This window comes from Capsella rubella, unplaced genomic scaffold (genome assembly GCF_000375325.1).
Source record: "Capsella rubella cultivar Monte Gargano unplaced genomic scaffold, Caprub1_0 scaffold_7, whole genome shotgun sequence".
Lineage (NCBI taxonomy): Eukaryota > Viridiplantae > Streptophyta > Magnoliopsida > Brassicales > Brassicaceae > Capsella > Capsella rubella.
The window spans coordinates 3,594,940-3,613,697 of record NW_006238917.1 but is presented as its reverse complement, the minus strand read 5'-3'; the positions used below and the strand labels follow the sequence as shown (position 1 = coordinate 3,613,697).

At 39.0% G+C, this 18,758-nt stretch overlaps 7 protein-coding genes across 8 annotated transcripts; 4 read left to right on the top strand and 3 right to left on the bottom strand.

Moving 5' to 3' along the window:
• The first annotated feature begins 231 nt into the window (after positions 1-231).
• LOC17878785 (calmodulin-binding protein 60 F) lies at positions 232-3,413 on the top strand. The gene is made up of 7 exons (XM_006283397.2): positions 232-727; positions 966-1,041; positions 1,151-1,209; positions 1,278-1,762; positions 1,869-2,029; positions 2,113-2,316; positions 2,442-3,413. Exons 1-7 carry the CDS (start codon positions 630-632, stop codon positions 3,027-3,029), a joined length of 1,671 nt encoding a protein of 556 aa, XP_006283459.1. The 5' UTR covers positions 232-629; the 3' UTR covers positions 3,030-3,413.
• A 162-nt stretch (positions 3,414-3,575) lies between these two features.
• LOC17879505 (CRS2-associated factor 1, mitochondrial) lies at positions 3,576-5,611 on the top strand. The gene is made up of 5 exons (XM_006283789.2): positions 3,576-4,234; positions 4,437-4,564; positions 4,709-4,934; positions 5,020-5,147; positions 5,281-5,611. Exons 1-5 carry the CDS (start codon positions 3,691-3,693, stop codon positions 5,467-5,469), a joined length of 1,215 nt encoding a protein of 404 aa, XP_006283851.1. The 5' UTR covers positions 3,576-3,690; the 3' UTR covers positions 5,470-5,611.
• LOC17880088 (protein ABHD17C) lies at positions 5,570-7,719 on the bottom strand. The gene is made up of 5 exons (XM_006282623.2): positions 6,948-7,719; positions 6,772-6,808; positions 6,429-6,665; positions 6,290-6,337; positions 5,570-6,215 (listed from the first exon to the last, which is right to left on the bottom strand). Exons 1-5 carry the CDS (start codon positions 7,247-7,249, stop codon positions 5,955-5,957), a joined length of 885 nt encoding a protein of 294 aa, XP_006282685.1. The 5' UTR covers positions 7,250-7,719; the 3' UTR covers positions 5,570-5,954.
• Positions 7,720-9,290: 1,571 nt separating this feature from the next.
• LOC17877608 (chloroplast envelope membrane protein) lies at positions 9,291-11,977 on the bottom strand. Of its 2 annotated transcripts, XM_023778188.1 has the most exons (8): positions 11,872-11,977; positions 11,042-11,710; positions 10,823-10,908; positions 10,551-10,724; positions 10,293-10,407; positions 10,063-10,160; positions 9,753-9,888; positions 9,291-9,656 (listed from the first exon to the last, which is right to left on the bottom strand). In XM_023778188.1, the coding sequence occupies exons 2-8, from the start codon at positions 11,684-11,686 to the stop codon at positions 9,588-9,590; spliced, it is 1,323 nt and encodes a 440-aa protein (XP_023633956.1). In that variant the 5' UTR covers positions 11,687-11,710; positions 11,872-11,977; the 3' UTR covers positions 9,291-9,587. The 2 variants fall into 2 exon arrangements, with proteins under 2 accessions (XP_023633956.1, XP_006282610.1); XM_006282548.2 differs by having other exon boundaries at positions 11,042-11,962.
• Positions 11,978-12,146: 169 nt separating this feature from the next.
• On the top strand, positions 12,147-13,450 carry LOC17880690 (plastidial lipoyltransferase 2). Its single transcript, XM_023778189.1, is given in 5 exon segments — positions 12,147-12,243; positions 12,246-12,297; positions 12,399-12,663; positions 12,751-12,901; positions 13,030-13,450. Coding segments are annotated over 5 exon segments (843 nt in total). The 5' UTR covers positions 12,147-12,158; the 3' UTR covers positions 13,320-13,450.
• A 787-nt stretch (positions 13,451-14,237) lies between these two features.
• LOC17878475 (ethylene-responsive transcription factor ERF015) lies at positions 14,238-15,621 on the top strand. The gene is made up of 2 exons (XM_006284850.2): positions 14,238-14,496; positions 14,589-15,621. The coding sequence occupies exon 2, from the start codon at positions 14,830-14,832 to the stop codon at positions 15,391-15,393; it is 564 nt and encodes a 187-aa protein (XP_006284912.1). The 5' UTR covers positions 14,238-14,496; positions 14,589-14,829; the 3' UTR covers positions 15,394-15,621.
• Positions 15,622-15,833: 212 nt separating this feature from the next.
• LOC17879847 (pentatricopeptide repeat-containing protein At4g31070, mitochondrial) lies at positions 15,834-18,686 on the bottom strand. Its single transcript, XM_023777868.1, has 2 exons — positions 16,453-18,686; positions 15,834-16,381 (listed from the first exon to the last, which is right to left on the bottom strand). The coding sequence occupies exon 1, from the start codon at positions 18,645-18,647 to the stop codon at positions 16,851-16,853; it is 1,797 nt and encodes a 598-aa protein (XP_023633636.1). The 5' UTR covers positions 18,648-18,686; the 3' UTR covers positions 15,834-16,381; positions 16,453-16,850.
• Positions 18,687-18,758: the final 72 nt, after the last annotated feature.

Here is an 18,758-nt window from a genome sequence, read left to right as displayed (position 1 = left end):
GTGAGTTAATACGACTGCATTAAAGGTAGAATTGATACATGACTGTGATATTAATATACCATGGCTTAATCTAAGCACAAGAGGACCAAGAGAGTCACTTGGACTCTGTTTTCTGCTTTGCTTAAAAACCTAACAAAGACTTTTTCAGACGTCAAGTTACATGAGAGTTCGTGAACAGAGAGAAGAGCTGAGAAGAGACAAAAAGTAGAGAAGTCAAACGCACTTAGGTTAACATAATAATGATCGCTCCAGGTATCACGCGGTTTCGGTTTTCAATATTCCTTCATTCACAAAAACAGCTGTCTTTATTTCTATTTTTTAGCGTCAGCCATTAAAGTACTCTGTTTGCATTATTCTAATACTCAGAGGGACAGAATCCATAAAAGCCTTAGATCTACCATCAGTGACTCCTGCAAACCGTCCACTCCATGTGGATTGTACAAAAAGTTCGATAAAGAAAATATCTATTAGACTTTGGTTCTAGATTCAACTAATCTCTGTTTCTATATCTTCTGTGTTCCTCTCTGAAGCTTCCTTAGTGTAGGACTAATGTTCTTTTCTCGAACTTAAGGAAGTGCATTAAATTCTCTTCTCTCTAGGCACTGATATTGATAAGTTATTTACTTTAAATGGATAATTCCATGAACAAGAGAGGACATGGACACAATCAAGAGTATGCAGATAACTTGCCAGAATCAAAGAGACAGAAGCTTCCTGCTTTGGCAAGGTAACTCACATTTAACATGTGTTATTGTGTCGTAACTTTAGAATTTTTTGGCTGTGATTCTGAACTCTTTTTGGATTGGAGCTTTTTTTGAGATGTTTATTACTACACTATCCAAAAAGGCAAAAACATGGCACTGTGAAAATTCTTGTTTTTCAAAATTTCGATAGTCTTGCCTAGCCTTGCAAGGTCATCAAATTTTCTCAGACGTCTTTGTATGACAAGAAAGACTGTTCTACAGTGTCATCGTGGAAGCTGTCAAGGTAGATAGTTTGCAGAGGCTATGCTCGTCTTTGGAACCATTATTTCGAAGAATTGTAAGTATGATATCCTATTTCGAAGTTTATTTTCCACATAGACCAAATCTTGAGAAGCCTGTGGGCTGCGGGAGGTGTAAACTTGGTTGTGGTGTTGATCAATGGACAGGTCAGTGAAGAGGTGGAACGTGCCTTGTCGAGGTTGGAGAACTCGAAATCTACTTCAAGGTATTTTCTCTACTTATATACCTTTGCTAGAATGGTTCCATGTTATTTACAGTAATTTGAGTTTTCAGATCTCCAGAACCGAAAAAGATTCAAGGCCTCAATGGAAAAAACCTGCAACTTCGGTTCAGAACAAGAATGCATCCTCATTTATTCACAGGTGGGAAAGTTGAGGGAGAGCAAAGCTCAGCCATTCACGTGGTTCTTATAGATGCAACCACCGGAAATATAATCCAAACGGGAGAAGAATCAATGGCAAAGCTGAATATTGTCGTGTTAGACGGAGACTTCAATGATGAAGACGACAAAGATTGGACGAGAGAACATTTTGAGAGCTTTGAAGTGAAAGAACGCGAAGGAAAACGTCCCATCTTGACTGGTGACAGACATGTGATACTTAAAGAAGGTGTGGGAACTCTTGGAAAACTTACTTTTACTGACAATTCGAGCTGGATTCGGAGCAGAAAGTTTAGACTCGGTGTTAAGGCTGCATCCGGGTTTCACATTCGTGAAGCTAAAACAGAGCCATTTGCTGTTAAAGATCACAGAGGAGAACGTGAGTATCGTAAAAACTTTGGACTGAATTGATAAGCAAATATATATAGTTTCTTGGACTGTCTAACTCAATCTTGGATTATCATTTGGCGATGTTTTTTTTACAGTATACAAGAAACATTATCCACCGGCTTTACATGATGAAGTCTGGAGATTGGATAAAATAGCAAAAGATGGGGCGCTACACAAGAAGCTACTAAAATCTAACATCGTGACTGTTGAAGACTTCCTACGGATACTCATGAAGGATCCACAGAAACTAAGAAGCGTATGTGCATCTTTATATTGTGAACATCTCACAAGCAAATGATCTTTTCTTGCTTATGTTCTTTCTTGGTGTGTGATTAACAGTTACTTGGGAGTGGAATGTCAAATAAAATGTGGGATAACACAGTGGAGCACGCAAAGACCTGTGTCTTAGGTGGGAAACTATATGTCTATTACACAGAGCAAACACATGCGTCAGGCGTTGTCTTTAATCATATATATGAATTCCGAGGCCTAATTGCCAATGGCCACTTCTTATCTATGGAATCTCTTAACCATGACCAAAAGGTTAAGCATTTCTCTGTTAAGCTATCTTATTTTCTTCTTCATCTTCAATGCATCTTGAATCTGCAGTCTTTAAAGATCATACTTAAAAAGTGATGAAACTTTTGAACTTTTGTGCAATTCAACAGATTTCTGCCGACATTTTGGTGAAGACTGCTTACGAGAACTGGCATAAAGCGGTTGAGTATGATGGTAAGGTGTTGAAATGCTTACCAGATGTTGATAAGAAGGAAATAAAGAACTCGCCGGAGCCAAAAATGGCTCAGAACCATCAAACGCAGCAAAAGACTCAGCTATGTGAACAGACTGCGAATGGCTACTCATCAGTTCCTCAGCATCTGATAGAGTATCCTTTTGTGCAACAAGCTAGCACTCAGTTACGAGACTACATATCGATGGAGAGTTCTTCTGTTTCAGGCTCATACAATGGAGGCCTTGAAGATATATTCACGGAGGAAATTCGAGCAAGGAGTTCGGTGATGCTTGAGACCGATGATATGCAGAGTTTCCTGAAGACATTTGGGTTTGGTCATAACAATGAGTCCTGTTACGGTTTCAGTGAAGCTCAGATAGATAAAGGTAATGGGAGAGAAGGAGGTAGAGGCTCAGGGAAAGCTGTAGTTGGATGGCTTAAGCTTAAAGCTGCATTGAGATGGGGTATTTTTATACGCAAGAAAGGTGCAGAGAGGAGGCCTCAAATTGTGGAGATGGACTAATAAAGTTGGGAGAACTTTACTTTTGTAACAAACTTAGAGTAATTGCTCTTGTCTCAGTTTAATCCCGGTTTAGCAATTACTATAAACTCAAGAGTACATCTTCTGGATGAGCAAGGAAGGAAAAAATCAACCTACAGTAGGACTTAGCATTGTATTTGTTTGCCTTTTTATGATTAGAGTATGTTGATTTTATCTTCGCATTAAACTGCTTTGTTTTATTTGGGCTTGGTACAAATATCTTTCTACTTGTGCATTGATCGTTTATGTTGTTGTATTTGATCTTTCTTTGAGCTGTGATATTCAAGAGTTTACTCATTCAAGGGCAGGGATCTTCTTTATCCTGCAGTTTGTTGAGGAGTAATGTAGTAACACTTTTCAAGACTATGTATGGTCTTTCTTTTAAAGTTAAACTCTAGTCTGTAAGTTTTAAAACTTATAATCATACCAATTTGTAATCAACTAACCAACCAACCAGCGTCTAATCAGGCCCATCCTGCCGACAAAAAAAAAAAAAAAAAAAAAAAATCAGGCCCATCTTTGGGTGAGGAAGTCCGAGTACCTCCTAGGGAAACAAACAACTAGCGTCTTCTTCCTTGATTGGGATTTTTCTTTGAGGTTTGTAGAACCGCTTGGTTCAGACTTCTCTCAGTAGAAGCAAAAAATGTTCATGATTCGTCTCTCCCGCCACAATCGATCCTCATTTACACTTCTCACCCGCAGCCTTCACAGCGCTTCCGACCAAACAGTGTCTTCGTCCCGACTCCGAGACCATTACAATTTCCAACCGCCGCCGCCATTGTCGTCAGCCTCTGAAAATCACGACCTTAACCAAAAGAAGAAGAAGGCGAAGCCGCAGTACCGCCCGCCTTCGTCTCTGGAAGGTGTGAAGAAGGTGCACTCTGATCTTCCGTTTGATTTCCGGTTCAGTTACACAGAGAGCAGTTCAAATGTTAGGCCAATTGGCTTGAGAGAACCCAAGTATTCTCCTTTCGGTCCTCAACGGTTGGACCGGCAATGGACCGGAGTCTGTGCTCCCGCGGTTGATCCTAAGGTAGAGTCCGTGGACGGAGTGGAGGATCCGAAGCTGGAAGAGAAAAGAAAGAAACTGAGGGAGAAGATCCAAGGGGCATCACTCACTGAAGCTGAAAGGAAATTTCTGGTGGAGCTGTGTCAGAGGAACAAAACTAAAAGACAAGTCAATCTTGGTATTCATTTCTTCACTCCCTTATGGTCAGATGAATAGATGCAATCAAATTGGGAAATTTTGAAGGGTTTCTTCTTGTCAGGAGAAGGATATATTCCTGTTTAGAAATGTTTTCTTCTTAGTCACCAATAACGAATTGATTCTTCGTCTCTTTTGTATACTGCTATTTCTATGTTGAGTGGTTGCTTTGGGGGTATGTGTAGGGCGAGATGGTTTGACTCACAATATGTTGAATGATATCTATAATCATTGGCAACATGCTGAAGCAGTTCGGGTTAAATGTCTTGGAGTCCCAACTCTCGATATGAAGAACGTTGTCTTCCACCTTGAGGTTTTGCCTTTTATGAATATGAAATTTCTCCTTTCAGTATATGATTATGTTGTCTTGTTTGTCTTTTGATCCATGTACTTTAGTCTTTAGCTATCTAGGGAATCTTAAGAATGACACTTACAACAGTGTTGCCTGTTATTACAGGACAAAACGTTTGGCCAGGTAGTGTCTAAACACTGTGGTACCCTTGTGTTATATAGAGGGCGAAACTACGATCCCAAGAAAAGGCCTAAGATCCCACTGATGTTGTGGAAACCTCACGAACCGGTGTACCCTAGGTTAATTAAAACAACAGTTGATGGCCTAAGCATCGAAGAGACCAAAGCAATGAGAAAGAAAGGGCTAGCGGTTCCTGCCCTGACAAAACTTGGTCCATACCTTTTCCATGTCTTATTATTTTTAAATGCTGGTGGTATCAATAACCTTAATCACTTTTGCTGAAATTATTTTTTCAGCCAAGAATGGCTATTACGGTAGTCTTGTTCCAATGGTGAGAGATGCTTTCCTCGTGAGTGAATTGGTACGGATTGATTGCGCGGGACTAGAGAGAAAGGATTACAAGAAAATTGGAGCAAAGCTCAGGGTGAGATGTTTCTTTCTGTCTCTCTCACTTTTTTCTGCTGTCCAACTTCATCTTCTGGTCAAGCCTTTTGGAGACCTCTCTACTGCTTCAGGTATCTGTTTGAACAAACACTAACATCTAAGTTTGTGTGAAGGATTTGGTCCCTTGCATCCTGGTGACATTTGACAAGGAGCAGGTCGTGATTTGGAGGGGTAAAGACTATAAGCCACCCAAAGATGATGATGAATATTCGTCCTTCATTCATCGTGAATCTTCAATAGACACTGATTTAAGTTGTGGCAGAGGGGCTCAAGATTCTCCAGATGAGACAACCAGAACCTAAGATGATTTAGTACTCTTGATCTCAGTTGTATAGTTAGTTATATGGTGAGAGTATTTTGTGGTAATGTTTCTAGAGAATCCAGCCTTTTACTTTCTTTGACAAATTGATATAACTAATCCAAGTAGCATACGAACTTTACTTATTTGTCTAGCTAAGGAACACTAGATGGGTTGAAGAAAATGCTGATTACATTTGTTCTCTGTTGCTTTTCCTACAAGTAATGATCTGCTACAGAAACCCCAAACCTGGTGCTACATTTTTACAGGAGATTGAACATCGAGCAAATACCCAAAGACAGGGCACCATTCTACATTGCAATACCTCCCTAGATGATCTCTGTTCCGCTGTGACCCTGTGTTTTAGCATTTGTTTTGATCACATTGAGGAAATGACTTTGAACAAGCTTCTGAGTGTTCCGAGTTGAAAGCCCATGCGATGCCAAAGAAGGAATCTACCATACCAAATGTCTTCTGATTATGCTGCTACTACCTCTTCCCGAATTTCAAGCACCGATTGTGCTTAATCTCGGTGATACTGGGCTCATTAGTTAGTTGTTTGGTCGGTGGATTGGTTAGAGAGAGTTTCTCCATTGCGTTTACGAACTTTTTGAGGTGCTTGATGTACTCAGGGTAAGTCTCGAGGTTGCAATGCCCTCCTCCCTTCACCCATAACGGATCATACTTCTCCTTCGCCAGTTCCCACAATCGTTTACCGTGAGACAAATCAACAATCTCATCATTTGTGCCCTGCAGCTCATCACAGAACAAATCAACAAAATGAAGACACACAAATCAACAAGATCTAAAGCTTTTTTACATACATGTATGACAAGGACTTGGGCGTTGACATGGCGAATCTTGTCTATGTTCTGCAGTAAAAGATTCAAAACAAAGAAATGAGACAGGAACAGAGTATGTACCCAAGCAAATGCACATTCTTTTGCATGTTTTTTTCCTTACTTTGAATATATCGAACCAGAGGGTCATTTTGACAGGATACAGAACTCTAATTCCAGAGAGAATGGCGCTGTGAAGAACAACTCCTCTCAGCCTCTTCAACCGAGAAGCCAAGTGTAGCGTTGGACCACTTCCTACAGACTGTCCATACAGAATTATCTCCTCTTGCTTGATATCATAAACGCTCCTCAAGCAATTGTACACTGCCTCTATGTCATAATATGTGTTGAATTCAGACGGCTATACCAAAAGAACCAGACAAAAATTAAAAAAAAAAATGAGAAAACAAAACCATCTGAAAATCACATTAAGGTTTTAAAATTAGTATGATTGTTCTTTTGTTTACCTTTCCTGTTGAAGCTCCATAGCCCGAATAATCATAACTGTTTCAAATGCCATCAGGACATGAAAAATATATTAAAAAAAAAAAATCAAAAAAGACAAGTCAAATGTAAGAATCTAACAAAACCCGTAAAGGTTTTTTTGTTGTTGGTTTCTGGTGAGGTTTAATGATATATATACCTCATGATGTTGACGCGGAGATGAGCACGGAGCTCGATGAAGAGCTCGACCATTTGGCCAAGATCAGCGGCATTGCCGTGGGAATAGAGAAGCGTGAATCTCGCAAAAGGGTGTTTCCAGAACGTGGCGACAACTTTGTTGCCAGGCTTTGTGGTGAGCTGGTGGACTTCCACGTTCTTGTCCGCCGACACTCCGGCAAAGACTAGGTTCCCGGTCTCTTCATCCTTCGTTACGCCGTATGTTGCCGGCTCCGGAGGGAAGAATGCGAACTTGGCCGCCACATTTGACGTCACATTACCCATTTAATCAAAACCTCACAAGAAAGAAGAAGAACAAGTTTCAATGAAGAGAAGGAGAAAAAAACACCAAACCCAGTGTCTCCCTCTCTGTCTCTTTCTCTGTATGTCTAAGAAAAGAATTAAAAAATGTTTTTTGTCTTGATGGTTTTGTTTTAGTATTTGGTGGGTTTGTGTTAACTCCTTGAGAGGTAAATTGGAAGGGAAGAAAATGGAGAGAAGGTGGAGAGAAGAAAGGATCCGAACTTGGCGGGGGAAAGAAGAAGATGAGCTGTTCCTTTAAACCCAATTTAACTTCTACACCTCTCTTCTCTCTTTTTTAGACTTCATTTCTTTTTTGTTCATTAAGGGTTTTTATAGAATCATAAATTTAGTTCTTAAGATTCTTTTTAGGATTTAATCAATTACTAGACTGGATTCTTTTCAAGATATAAATGGTGTACTGTAAATGACACACAATATTTGAACCTGATGGCGTAATAATACAACAATTCTCTTCTTTGTTTTCTTTTGGTCAAAAAAGATAATTCTATTTTTATGCACCTGCTCAAATGTATTTGTGAGTTTTGTGACATTTAAAAAACGAAGCTTATGATTTGGTCGTTGACACCACGCATCAATATTTTCTTACATAAGAAGTTAGGTAACCGTTATAATGTGCCCATCTAATAATAATATTACCGGATGAATTCCATTTTCCACATTTGGTTACTACTACCCCTTTTGCATTGAAGGTTTTTAGTCAAATAAATTGGGACTTAATTTTGAACATATACATATTCATATACATGTGATTTGATTTCATTCTTCTTCTTGTGTTTGGAAATTAGAGTTATACTACTGAAAAAACAAAATATATTATATTTTGTACTTGTGTCTTGAAATAAGAGTTTTACACATAGGAACGAACGAAGGGTTAAGATTTGGTCAAAGGCTGCAAGTGATGGCTTTTAATGGAAGTCTTGTCAGAGTACTCAGACATTCCCTCCATCTCTGTCTATTTTTCTCTTCCCCTATCTTTAACACTACACCCACTTGATGAAATTAACTGTTTTTTTCTTTTTTGTCATATTGGTCACGTTTTTGGCTTTTATGATGATTTCTTGTCCCAATATTTTTCAAAGTACGATTAAAAAAAGAGAGGAGGCATTGTCTTGTTTGGACAAGTATGCTTTTAATGTTCTGACACGATTCTGTGTGTTTTGGACTTCGTCAGCTTCAGATTTTGACCAAAAATTATTAGCTTAAACGGGTGTAAGATAATGATTCAGTTTAATTTATTGATTTGCTTTATAACAGTGATGATTATTTGAATGTCCCGTGAAATCCGCCATTTTTAAATGGGGTAATGACTAATGACACAGGTTTGTCGATTGCAGATCGTATGTTGTAGATAACCCGCTTTTTCTACAAAGGAATCTAAAGTAATATAAGGTTATGCTAACCTAGTAACAAATAAGAAGCTAACATATATAGTGCATTGAATAATTACCTTCGCATATGCATGGATGATTGATTGATATTGCATATGTATACGTATTCATCTATTCCTACATATATACAATTCTTACGTATATACATTCATATTACATGCATTATGTGTTTCTTTTTCATTTTTTGGACAAAATTTTGTAGAGGCAACTTTAACCCGAGTTACTCAACGTGATCTAAAGACGTGACATTCAACAACCTCTTTGTTATTAGTTTTATAGTTTTCAATGATTAAATATGTAAACTTTGGATAAGTGGAAGATGCCATTTTAGCTTTTTGCTAATCAAAACCTTTGTACATTTTATTTGCATGGTCAGCTTTTTAAGACATTGAGCTTGGTCCAAATGAGAGAAAAGTATCTTGAGTCAACAAAGGCATGATGAGAGTTTTGTGTGGAAGTTTGAGCTCTTTATTAATCTTAAAATCATTAAAACACCATAAAAAAAAAAAAAAGCAAAAGAAAAAAAGAAAAACAAAGGCAAGTAAAAAGGTGACGAGACTTGTGTAATTCCTTTTTTTTTTCATATCTAAATCTTTTGTACTAAGATAAAGATGTAGATTAATTACCATATTGAAGACTACTATTTCACAAAGCCCAACGGGCTTCTTTTGTAGGTTTGTTTATTGTGTACATGAACAAAGTACTGGTGCAAGAGCCAACATATTGGTCTCTCATTTCTTTCACCAAAAAATTCAACCCAAAAAATGAAAAATCATGATGACTGATGATGAGTGACAAAAAAATAGCCTATGTTTATCTTATATGTCTATATGAAAGTAATTTAAAGCTGAAGAATGGTTTGTGTAACAGAAACAGAAGCTCAAGTGGAGGGTTTCAATGGTGGATACTACTCAGTGACGTTTCATCTCCTGGAAAATGTTGGAAACTCTTGGAGACAGTCTCGGAAGGAACTTAAACAGCTGCATCAGAAGGAAAAACAGTTTATGAGCAAACAAGACGAACCAAAGGAGAGACACATAAATCAAAAGAGGATGTAAAAGGAGACAAGTAGATACCCAGAGCTTAACACAAGCGTCCATTATAACAGGAACTAGGCAGATAAATATGGTAATAGTAGATTGCTCAACTTCAAGACCATAATGTTCCATTATTATCTCTAACAATGTCTCCCATCCAGATTCAGAATGGTACCTATAAAGAGGAGCATGAAGTTATACACCCTTCTTTGCACAAACAGGCTATCGATAGAGCCAATCTAGCGCTAATATCAGGTTATTGGGACAGTAAGAGCTTTGATTTTAACGTTTGTTATGAGCTTCAGTTCTGGTGTTGGCTCTTAATGAAAGCAATGATTTGGACATTTACCCCAAGAATATGTCAGTGATCAGGATGATGAGAAATGCCTTTCCCGTGTCTGAAATGTTGTTTATGATTTTATATCCCGTAAATTTCAACAAGGCTACCTGAAAAAAGTTCATGAAGTAACCAAAAGAACGCACATGTTAACAAATTGGGTTTAACAGCTAGAATCTTCAAAAGGATACGTAGAATGCCATTTTAGGTGGGATATATCATGGTTGGAAACGAAAACTTACTCTACCCTGATTGGCGTACAAAAGAACAAACAAGGAGATCCCAAACACCATATCAGACCATATGTTGGCAAATGCTTTCCGGTTTTCTAATCTCCACTCATCTCGCAGCTCCAAACTGTTGAAGAAACCGATGGGAGGAACAAAAGAAAAAGAAACACAGTAAGGCTATGCGTGGAAACTAACTATCTGGTAGAAGGTCAAGATGGGTTTTCAATCCTTGACATCAAAAGAAACTAAGATTGTGAAGTTGAGTCTTACGCTTTACCCCGCATCTCCCACCATAATTCATCGTCAGAAAGAGGCGGAGATTTGCCAATCTCAACTTCAAGACGGTACCTAGCTTTTTCTCTGTTAAGTTCCTTTACCATTTCTAGCTTCTGATTTCGTCTCACATCAAGCGTCTGGGCAGCAAGTGGTACAGTCTTAACATATCTATGAGTAAAGGCACAGACTAAACAATCAAAAATGGGGACTAACACAACGTAGAGACATAATCTGGGGAAATTTAACAGCAGAAATGAAGAAATCACCTGTCTAAGAAAGGCATAAGTACATAATCATGGGCCAAAAAGTCTAATGCCCATGGAATGAGGATTAATACCGCCAAAAACTTTGCCTGTAAAGAGTTACAATGAGCACTGATCAGTCATCTAGGAGAACAGTTACAATCAATAACACACAGACTAAGAATCCTGTAAAACATCAATAGAAAAAGCTATGTAGCGTAGTGAAACTATCACATAACTCACCGATTTTGAAGATGCATAACGAAAAATACGGTCTTCGTACAGAATATCTTCTTCTTCTGCTCCTAAAACCATATCCCTCACCATTTTAACCAACCCTCCGTCTGGAATTATCAATTCATCGAGCTCAAATTTGTCATCAGTTCCCTCACTAGCAGCAGGGTCTCGGCTCCAAGACTCAACTAAACTATCATCTGAATCCACAATCCAATCCTCCCATTTCTTGCTCACATTACTTACATCATCATTACGCACAATCTCCTCCTGACCTTCCCGTAACTCCACAATCGCCTCTGCTCTTCTCTTCCAAGTCTCAAATTTCTCTTCATCAGACATCTCATCATCCTTAGCAAGCTCAGATGTCTCATCAACAATGTCGTCGTCCCTCAAACCAAGCCAATTCCCATCATCATCAAAGAAAAACCTCTGCCACCAGCTTCTTCTCCTCTTATTATTACCCGTATCACTGTTACTCTTCTCCGCACTGGGAACAAATCTCCAAAGCCTCTTTCTTCTCTTACCCCACAACGAAATCGAGTCACAGGGCGTATAACGAAGAGAAGATGATGAAGACGATTCAGGAGCTGGGTTTTGGCTATTGAAGGATAAGCAGTGGCATAAGACCATTGACGAGCTCATCAAGGACATTAGTCAAACCCAACATTGTTTGGACTGTAATTTCAAGGAAACAACAAAACGGATTCTTCAACGAAACTCAGACGACCAAGCATATTTTGTTCTTTGTAAAAATTCAACAACTTTACAAAGCCCTAATCACGGAATTCAGAAGCTCCGAGCGGATAAGTATTAGGGTTCTGCTAAAAAAACGTTACCGAGAAAGAGAAGCAGAAGCAGACCCCAGATGCTGCGAGAGGAAGTGGATGATGATGGACCATATGATAGATAAAGCCACTCTCTTTCTTTTGTTATCTTCTCCAAATTAAAACATGCACAAATATCTGTTATCCATATAAGATTGAAATAATTACAAAACGTAATATTATCTTTTGGCCAAAATTGTTCTTTTAGTCGTTTTTAATTGGCTACAAATAATATTACGTATTTTTCATAATTAAATTTAAGTAATAATATCTCACTTCTTCTAAATATCGGTGTTATTATGGAGTCCTTGCATCGAGTAGAAACTCTGACTTCAGGGCTCCATCATCATCACCATCACCATCGTACTGACGCCAACAGAAACAAAGTATCAGATCAGTGAAGATTTTAAACTCGGGGAATCATGAAATCCTTAGAAAGTAAAGTTTCGTTCTTTGTAACTCACTGGGCTTTACTATCTCCTTTTTATGTTTGAGGCATTTTAACGAACATCTTCCGTGCAATAACCACCAATTTGCAGGTGCCAGTGTTTTGATCTTTATGACCAATTGGTTCCATACAAGAAAGCTTGGTCATGGCAGAAAAGCATTGTCAAGGAGAAAAAGGCATTGATTGACAGAAACCAAGACTGCCCTGATTCAGTGATTTTGTTACAACACACTCCTGTTTACACAATGGGAACTGGTAGTACAGAGGATTATCTCAATTTCGACATAAGGAATGCTCCTTTCGATTTGTATCGAACAGAGCGTGGTGGTGAAGTCACTTACCATGGTCCTGGTCAGGTAATCATGTCAACAATACATTGAAAGTTTCTTTCCTCAATCTTTTATGAGTTCTTCAAGCTAATGCTTTATTGTTTGGCACTGTAGCTTGTAATGTATCCTATAATCAATCTTCGAAACCACGAGATGGATCTTCATTGGTACCTCATGATGCTTGAAGAGATAGTCATCCGTGTGCTTTCCTCAAGTTTCTCCATCAAAGCTTCCCGTATTGATGGTTTAACTGGAGTTTGGGTCGGTAAGTCGCAGATCTCATCATTGTCCTTTCGATCTTTTTAGTGTGTTTCCATCTTCTTTGGATGATTTTATTCGTGAACTATAATCGATTTCGAGATTGATCTCTTTTTGTCTGCAAATGCTATACAGGCAACCAAAAAGTGGCGACAATAGGTATTCGTGTGTCAAAATGGATAACATATCATGGTCTAGCTCTTAATGTCACAACAGATCTAACACCATTCAACTGGATAGTTCCATGTGGGATTAGAGACCGACAAGTTGGAAGCATAAAGGGCTTGCTTGAAGATGGAGAACTCGGAAAGGTTGATGGTTTGAGGTTGACTGATGTAGCTCACGAGTCTTTACTTAAGGAATTCTCTGGAGTTTTCCAGCTTCAAATTGAAAAGCAAACATTTCCAGATCCTAGTATTCTGTAAGCTGAGCTTTTCAAACCGATGAGGTGCAATCTCTAAAACATTCTTGCAAGTCTTAAACATAAAAGGTTTTTATTGGCTGTTTGTGACATTGTCTGCTTCTTGTAGATGTTTGTGTAAGATTAGTTTCTCTACTTCTCTTCTGCACTATAATATTTGTGAGACAGTTTGAATAGAAGATTGTTTGAGTGGAGGATGATTGAAACCCAAGGCAATGAAACTGCTCACAAAGTGTGATAAAAGCCTGATAGAAACCCAGAAGTCAAGGATTTTGAAAGAAGGGTCTAAGACATTGCTGGTTTCTAATAACACATTTTGTCCCACTTTAGTATCTCTTTGGTAGTGAATAGTCATAGTAGCTGCGAAACCAAATGGTAACTGGTTAGGATGTCATCCTTCAAGCCCCTTAAGAATAGGCATAAACATAAGTTTTTGGGTCTGGAATTTCCAATAAGCATTCATGTGCGTGCTGCTGCTGCATGTAGTCATTTGTTGTGATTGAAGGCGAAGCCAATGCGTAAAAGTGAGAGGTAGCAGTTACAGTTATCCAGTAAATATGAATTCAAATCTGGATATTTCTGATTAAATGAGTTTGCTCAGTATAGAAATTTCTATAACTACCTGATATTTACTTAGATGTGTCTACCTGTCCTTTTGCAGTTTCCACAAGTTACCAGTTTGCTGATGGAGATCCATGTGCTAAGTATTACGATTATAGTATCCCTTTGCTGTCCATTTAGGTGATAGTAGAAGATTCTCCAATTGAAGTACAAGATTATGCTTTAGTGCATTGTGCAGTTAAGTATATAGTTATGTATTTGAGATTATATGATCCTAGTTAATGTTTCTGATATCAAAAGATTTGCAGACCATTTTAGCATTCTTGCCACTCTTTCCCTTTTCTTCAGTTTGATTTTTTGTTTTTTCCATTTCAATGTCCTTAGGCTTGGTTCCTTGGATCACAGGAATACGACAAGTAGCTGCGGTTCCAAATGTTTCCATCAAGGGATGTCGATCTAACTTGATGCTTTCACGCTATTCGGGTTAACACATAAGGAAAAAATAATATTAGAGCTTTAGCTAGCCTTGGATTGATCGAATGGTATCTTCAGAAACTGCGGTGGTTCGTACGCGTGTCTCAATTTGGGGAAAAAAACGGACATCTGACTTTTAATAAACTGTAAGTTCTTCCTCTCTTTTCACTTTCTTTTGCGGTGTCTCTCCTTTAAGAAACGTATGCTTGACAAAAAAAATTGGCTTTTGCCTTGTTAGTCGATCCCCGCTGATGCAACTCTCGAGGACTCTACTACGCTGGCACAATCGCAGTTTCACCATTGCCACGTGCTGTTGATAAACATCCGTGCCTCTCCATTTCATCTCCACCTGCTCCATAGTTCAAAAAAAATGTTCTTTCTGCTTTCGATACCCTTACTTTTCAGTTTCCATAGTCCCTTTACTTGTGCATAAATCTGTAAAACACTACTCTGAAACTTCTGCTTCTGTTAGGGACATAATGCCACCCTCTCCTCCTAAATCTCCTTTTATTAGGTCTTCACCCAAAGAAGCTCATGAAGATCGAAGATTTAAATGCTATAGGGGTGTCCGAAAGAGGGCGTGGGGCAAGTGGGTGTCTGAGATCAGAGTTCCAAAGACTGGAAAACGAATATGGCTAGGTTCATACGATGCTCCAGAGAAGGCAGCTCGAGCCTATGATGCTGCTTTGTTCTGCATTAGGGGTGAGAAGGGAGTTTTCAATTTTCCCACTGATAAAAAGCCGCAGCTTCCAGAAGGTTCTGTCCGGCCTCTGTCCAAGCATGACATACAAACAATATCAACAAACTATGCTTCATCAGTTGTGCATGTACCTTCCCATGCCACTACACTCCCGCTAGCAGCCCAGGTTCCCTCTGAAGTTTCTGCTTCCCCTGATGTATCTGCTTCTACTGAGATTACAGAGGTAGTCGATGAATATTATCTCCCAACCGATGCAACTGCAGAATCAATATTCTCAGTAGAAGACTTGCAACTTGAAAATTTCCTCATGATGGACATTGATTGGATAAACAATCTAGTCTGATGAGTAAACGACGGTTGCAGTTACATTTAGCTTTAATATGGTAACTACCAGTTACTCGTCTCTTTAGCTGCTTCTTGTAAGGCTATACTTGCATCCTTGTCTTTGAACTTGTTTCATTTAGCATGCAGTTTGTTGTTCTTGTTTTGCATGTGTATTCTCTTCTTTTTCCCCCCTCTGCTGGACCTCATTAGATGTTGAATATGAATGAAATGATTAGGAGTTGGCTTTGTTTCTATATCGTTCCAACATGATCTGCCTATACATCCCCAGTTACCAACCTCTACATAAACCATACATATCAGGCTTAGACTTGAAATCAGCTTGTGGCTATTATACAACATTATACCGGCATATACTTCTGCCAGGCTACACTGGTTGTTTTTATGGCTTCAAATGCATCTACTGTAATGGCGGAAATTTATAGGAATGAAGATGGAAGAAGCAGATAATGTCATTGCATTAGATAAGTTCGAGAAAACTCAAAACACCAAGAAAAAGAACCAAAATATAGGTGATAATACAACAAAATGATCTTGATCAAAAGGGACATAGAAAGTAACATTTATTCCTAATCCATGTCCCTTTTGATATTGAAACATGAGCTACGGAAATAAAAATTCCTCTTCTTCCCCCATCATGCTTCGGTCAACCTACTTGTTATTTCTGGGTGTCAGTTCTTCAACCAAGTCACTCATCTCAACAACATCATGACATGGCAAAACCTTAAAACAATCTCCATGCCGGCTTCTTTTGAAAGGTCCGAGCTCTTTATTATCAGGCCACAGAAATTGGATAAACACACGAAGTTTATGGGAAAAACATCCCTTATGTCAGTTTTGGTTGGCAAAGTCTCAACCAAGCCTCTGTAAGCCGTTTGGATTCCAGTTCTGCGGTGCTTTTCCTAAGTTGCTCAAGTTCCATAATCACCAATACTGACTGTGAATATCAGTAAGAAAGATATTGCATGGTAGTGTGTGCTAATGTACTCCTGCAAGAAAGAGATAAACAGCACTGATGAACTCAAGGTTCTGATGATACAACAAAAATAAATTACACTACCTTGAGGCATTAAAATTTGCAGGTTTCATTTATGGTATTTCTTTCAGATCCATATTTAGAGAAGTATCACAACAAAATATCACTTAGCAAAGGCTCAGTTCAGTTTGTGAAATGGAGATGTAGCAAAGCAGAGCACATCATAAACTCGTGAAACGATCATGCTGGCATCCCTCAGAGATAGGTCCAATCAATAACAGAAGCATAGATTAGAATCTGTGGCCATGTAGAATTCCTTGTAGATCATATTTCAGCAAATATTTACGAACTATTCATTACTTCAGTTGTTGGAACATTCTGCAGCAGTGATGCTGCAATTGAAATGCAGAAAGAGAACAGTGCTTAGATACAATCTTCATATAGGCCGCCACTATTTTCCTTGGTAATCGGCAATCTGTAGTTCAGATTTCAATTTTACTGAATCCATAGCATTTTTTCAGTAGCCGACTTTGCATAATCCTCCTCACTTCTTCTGCAGCATGAAAGTTACCAGATTCTGTGTGAACCTTGCTAAGCAATATGTAATTTGCTGGATTGTCAGGTTCAGATTTCACTAGCTCGTCTGCTATAATTTTTCCTGCAACATCAAGTCTGCCATGAGTCTCGCAAGCAGATAGCAGAGAACTCCATATTTTTGCACTTGGTTTCATCGGCATATTTATTGTGACCTTGAAGGCATCGTCAATCTTCCCAAACCTGCCAAGAAGATTGATATAGCAAGCATAATGCTCCAATGAGACTGGCATGTGGTATTTCCCAGCTTGTGTGAATATGGTTTGAGCTTCTTCTACTAGGCCAGCATGGCTGCAAGCCGATAAAACTGTAAGAAATGCCATTCCATCTACTTGATGTCCACCTTTTATCATCCCTTGAAAGATTTCTAAAGCTTCTGAACCATGTCCATGAAGACCGTATGCATTAATCATTGAGCTCCATGACACGAGATCTTTCTCATTAAGTTCATAATACACTTCACGCGCTGCACGGAGACTGCCACACTTTGCATACATATCTATGATAGCGTTTCCCACTAAGATATGTGACATGAAGCCAGATTTCAGGATTTGAGAATGGATTGTAGATGCAAAAGTCAACGATGCCGAATGGGTGCAAGCTGAGACAACAGCCAACAGAGTAACCGAGTTGGGTTCACTTCCTTCTTTTCTCATTTGACTTAACAGATTCATAGCTTCAGAGAAATCTCCAGTCTCCGCATAGCCGCTAATCATTGAACTCCACATTACAACATCTCTCACTTTTGATGTACTGAAAAGTAGCCTAGAGAGACTTACATTACCGCATCTGCAGTACATGGTCATAAGAGACGCTGTTAACCGATCCTCAGAATGGAATCCATAACGAAAAGAAAATCCATGAATCTCCTTCAACAGCCTTAAGCCAGAACCCAATTCTACACATGCAGGTAAAACAGACAACACTGTGACACGATTGGGAATCAATTTTTCTCTCTGCATTGCTCGAAACATTTCAATGCCCATTTCATAATTATGATTTGCAACACAACCGGAGATCATGGCAGTCCATGAGACCTCATTCTTGACCTTCATTTGATCAAACACATGGAAGGACGCTGCATGGTCATCAAACTTGAAGTACATATCAACCAATGCTGTTGATAAGAGAACAGATCCCTGCATCCTTTCATCGACAAGAACAAGAGCATGAAGCATTCGTGCTACCTTACTGTTGCTTTCCACGCGAGTGCAGAGAGCCAATAGAGATGCAACCAACTCGGACTTGGGAACAAGACCATCAAAGTACATCTCCTTAAGCAAATTCAGTGCTTCAGGCAACAACCCATCCTGGCAATAACGAGTGACGATGGAGCAGTAGCTAATGGTGTCTCTTTGAAGCATTTCATCGAATACCTTATGTGCGGAGTATGTGCTAGAGAATTTGGCATACAAAGAGATGAGAGAATTAGAAATAACGGTATCACGATCAGCGCCTGACTTGAAACAAAGGCAGTGAAGCTGTGTGCCAAGTAAGAAGGGCTCTTGTTGAAAAGAGCAAGCTTTGATGACAGAGGGAAGAATAGCTGTGAAGCCATTGGTGCCTAAAGGATGAATATCTAGCTTGTACAGTCTCAACGCTTCATCGTGGAGTTGTTCTGACACTAATCCCTTGAGCTTATTGCCGAGCTCCAAGTTTTGGCGGGAATAGAAAATTCTCGTCATAAGACTGTTACGATTACGAACGAACGTGCCATAACAAAATACGATATCTAACCACTGTTCACACGCAGGGTTGTGTAACCTGCTTTATTACCAGTGAAATAACTAATTCGT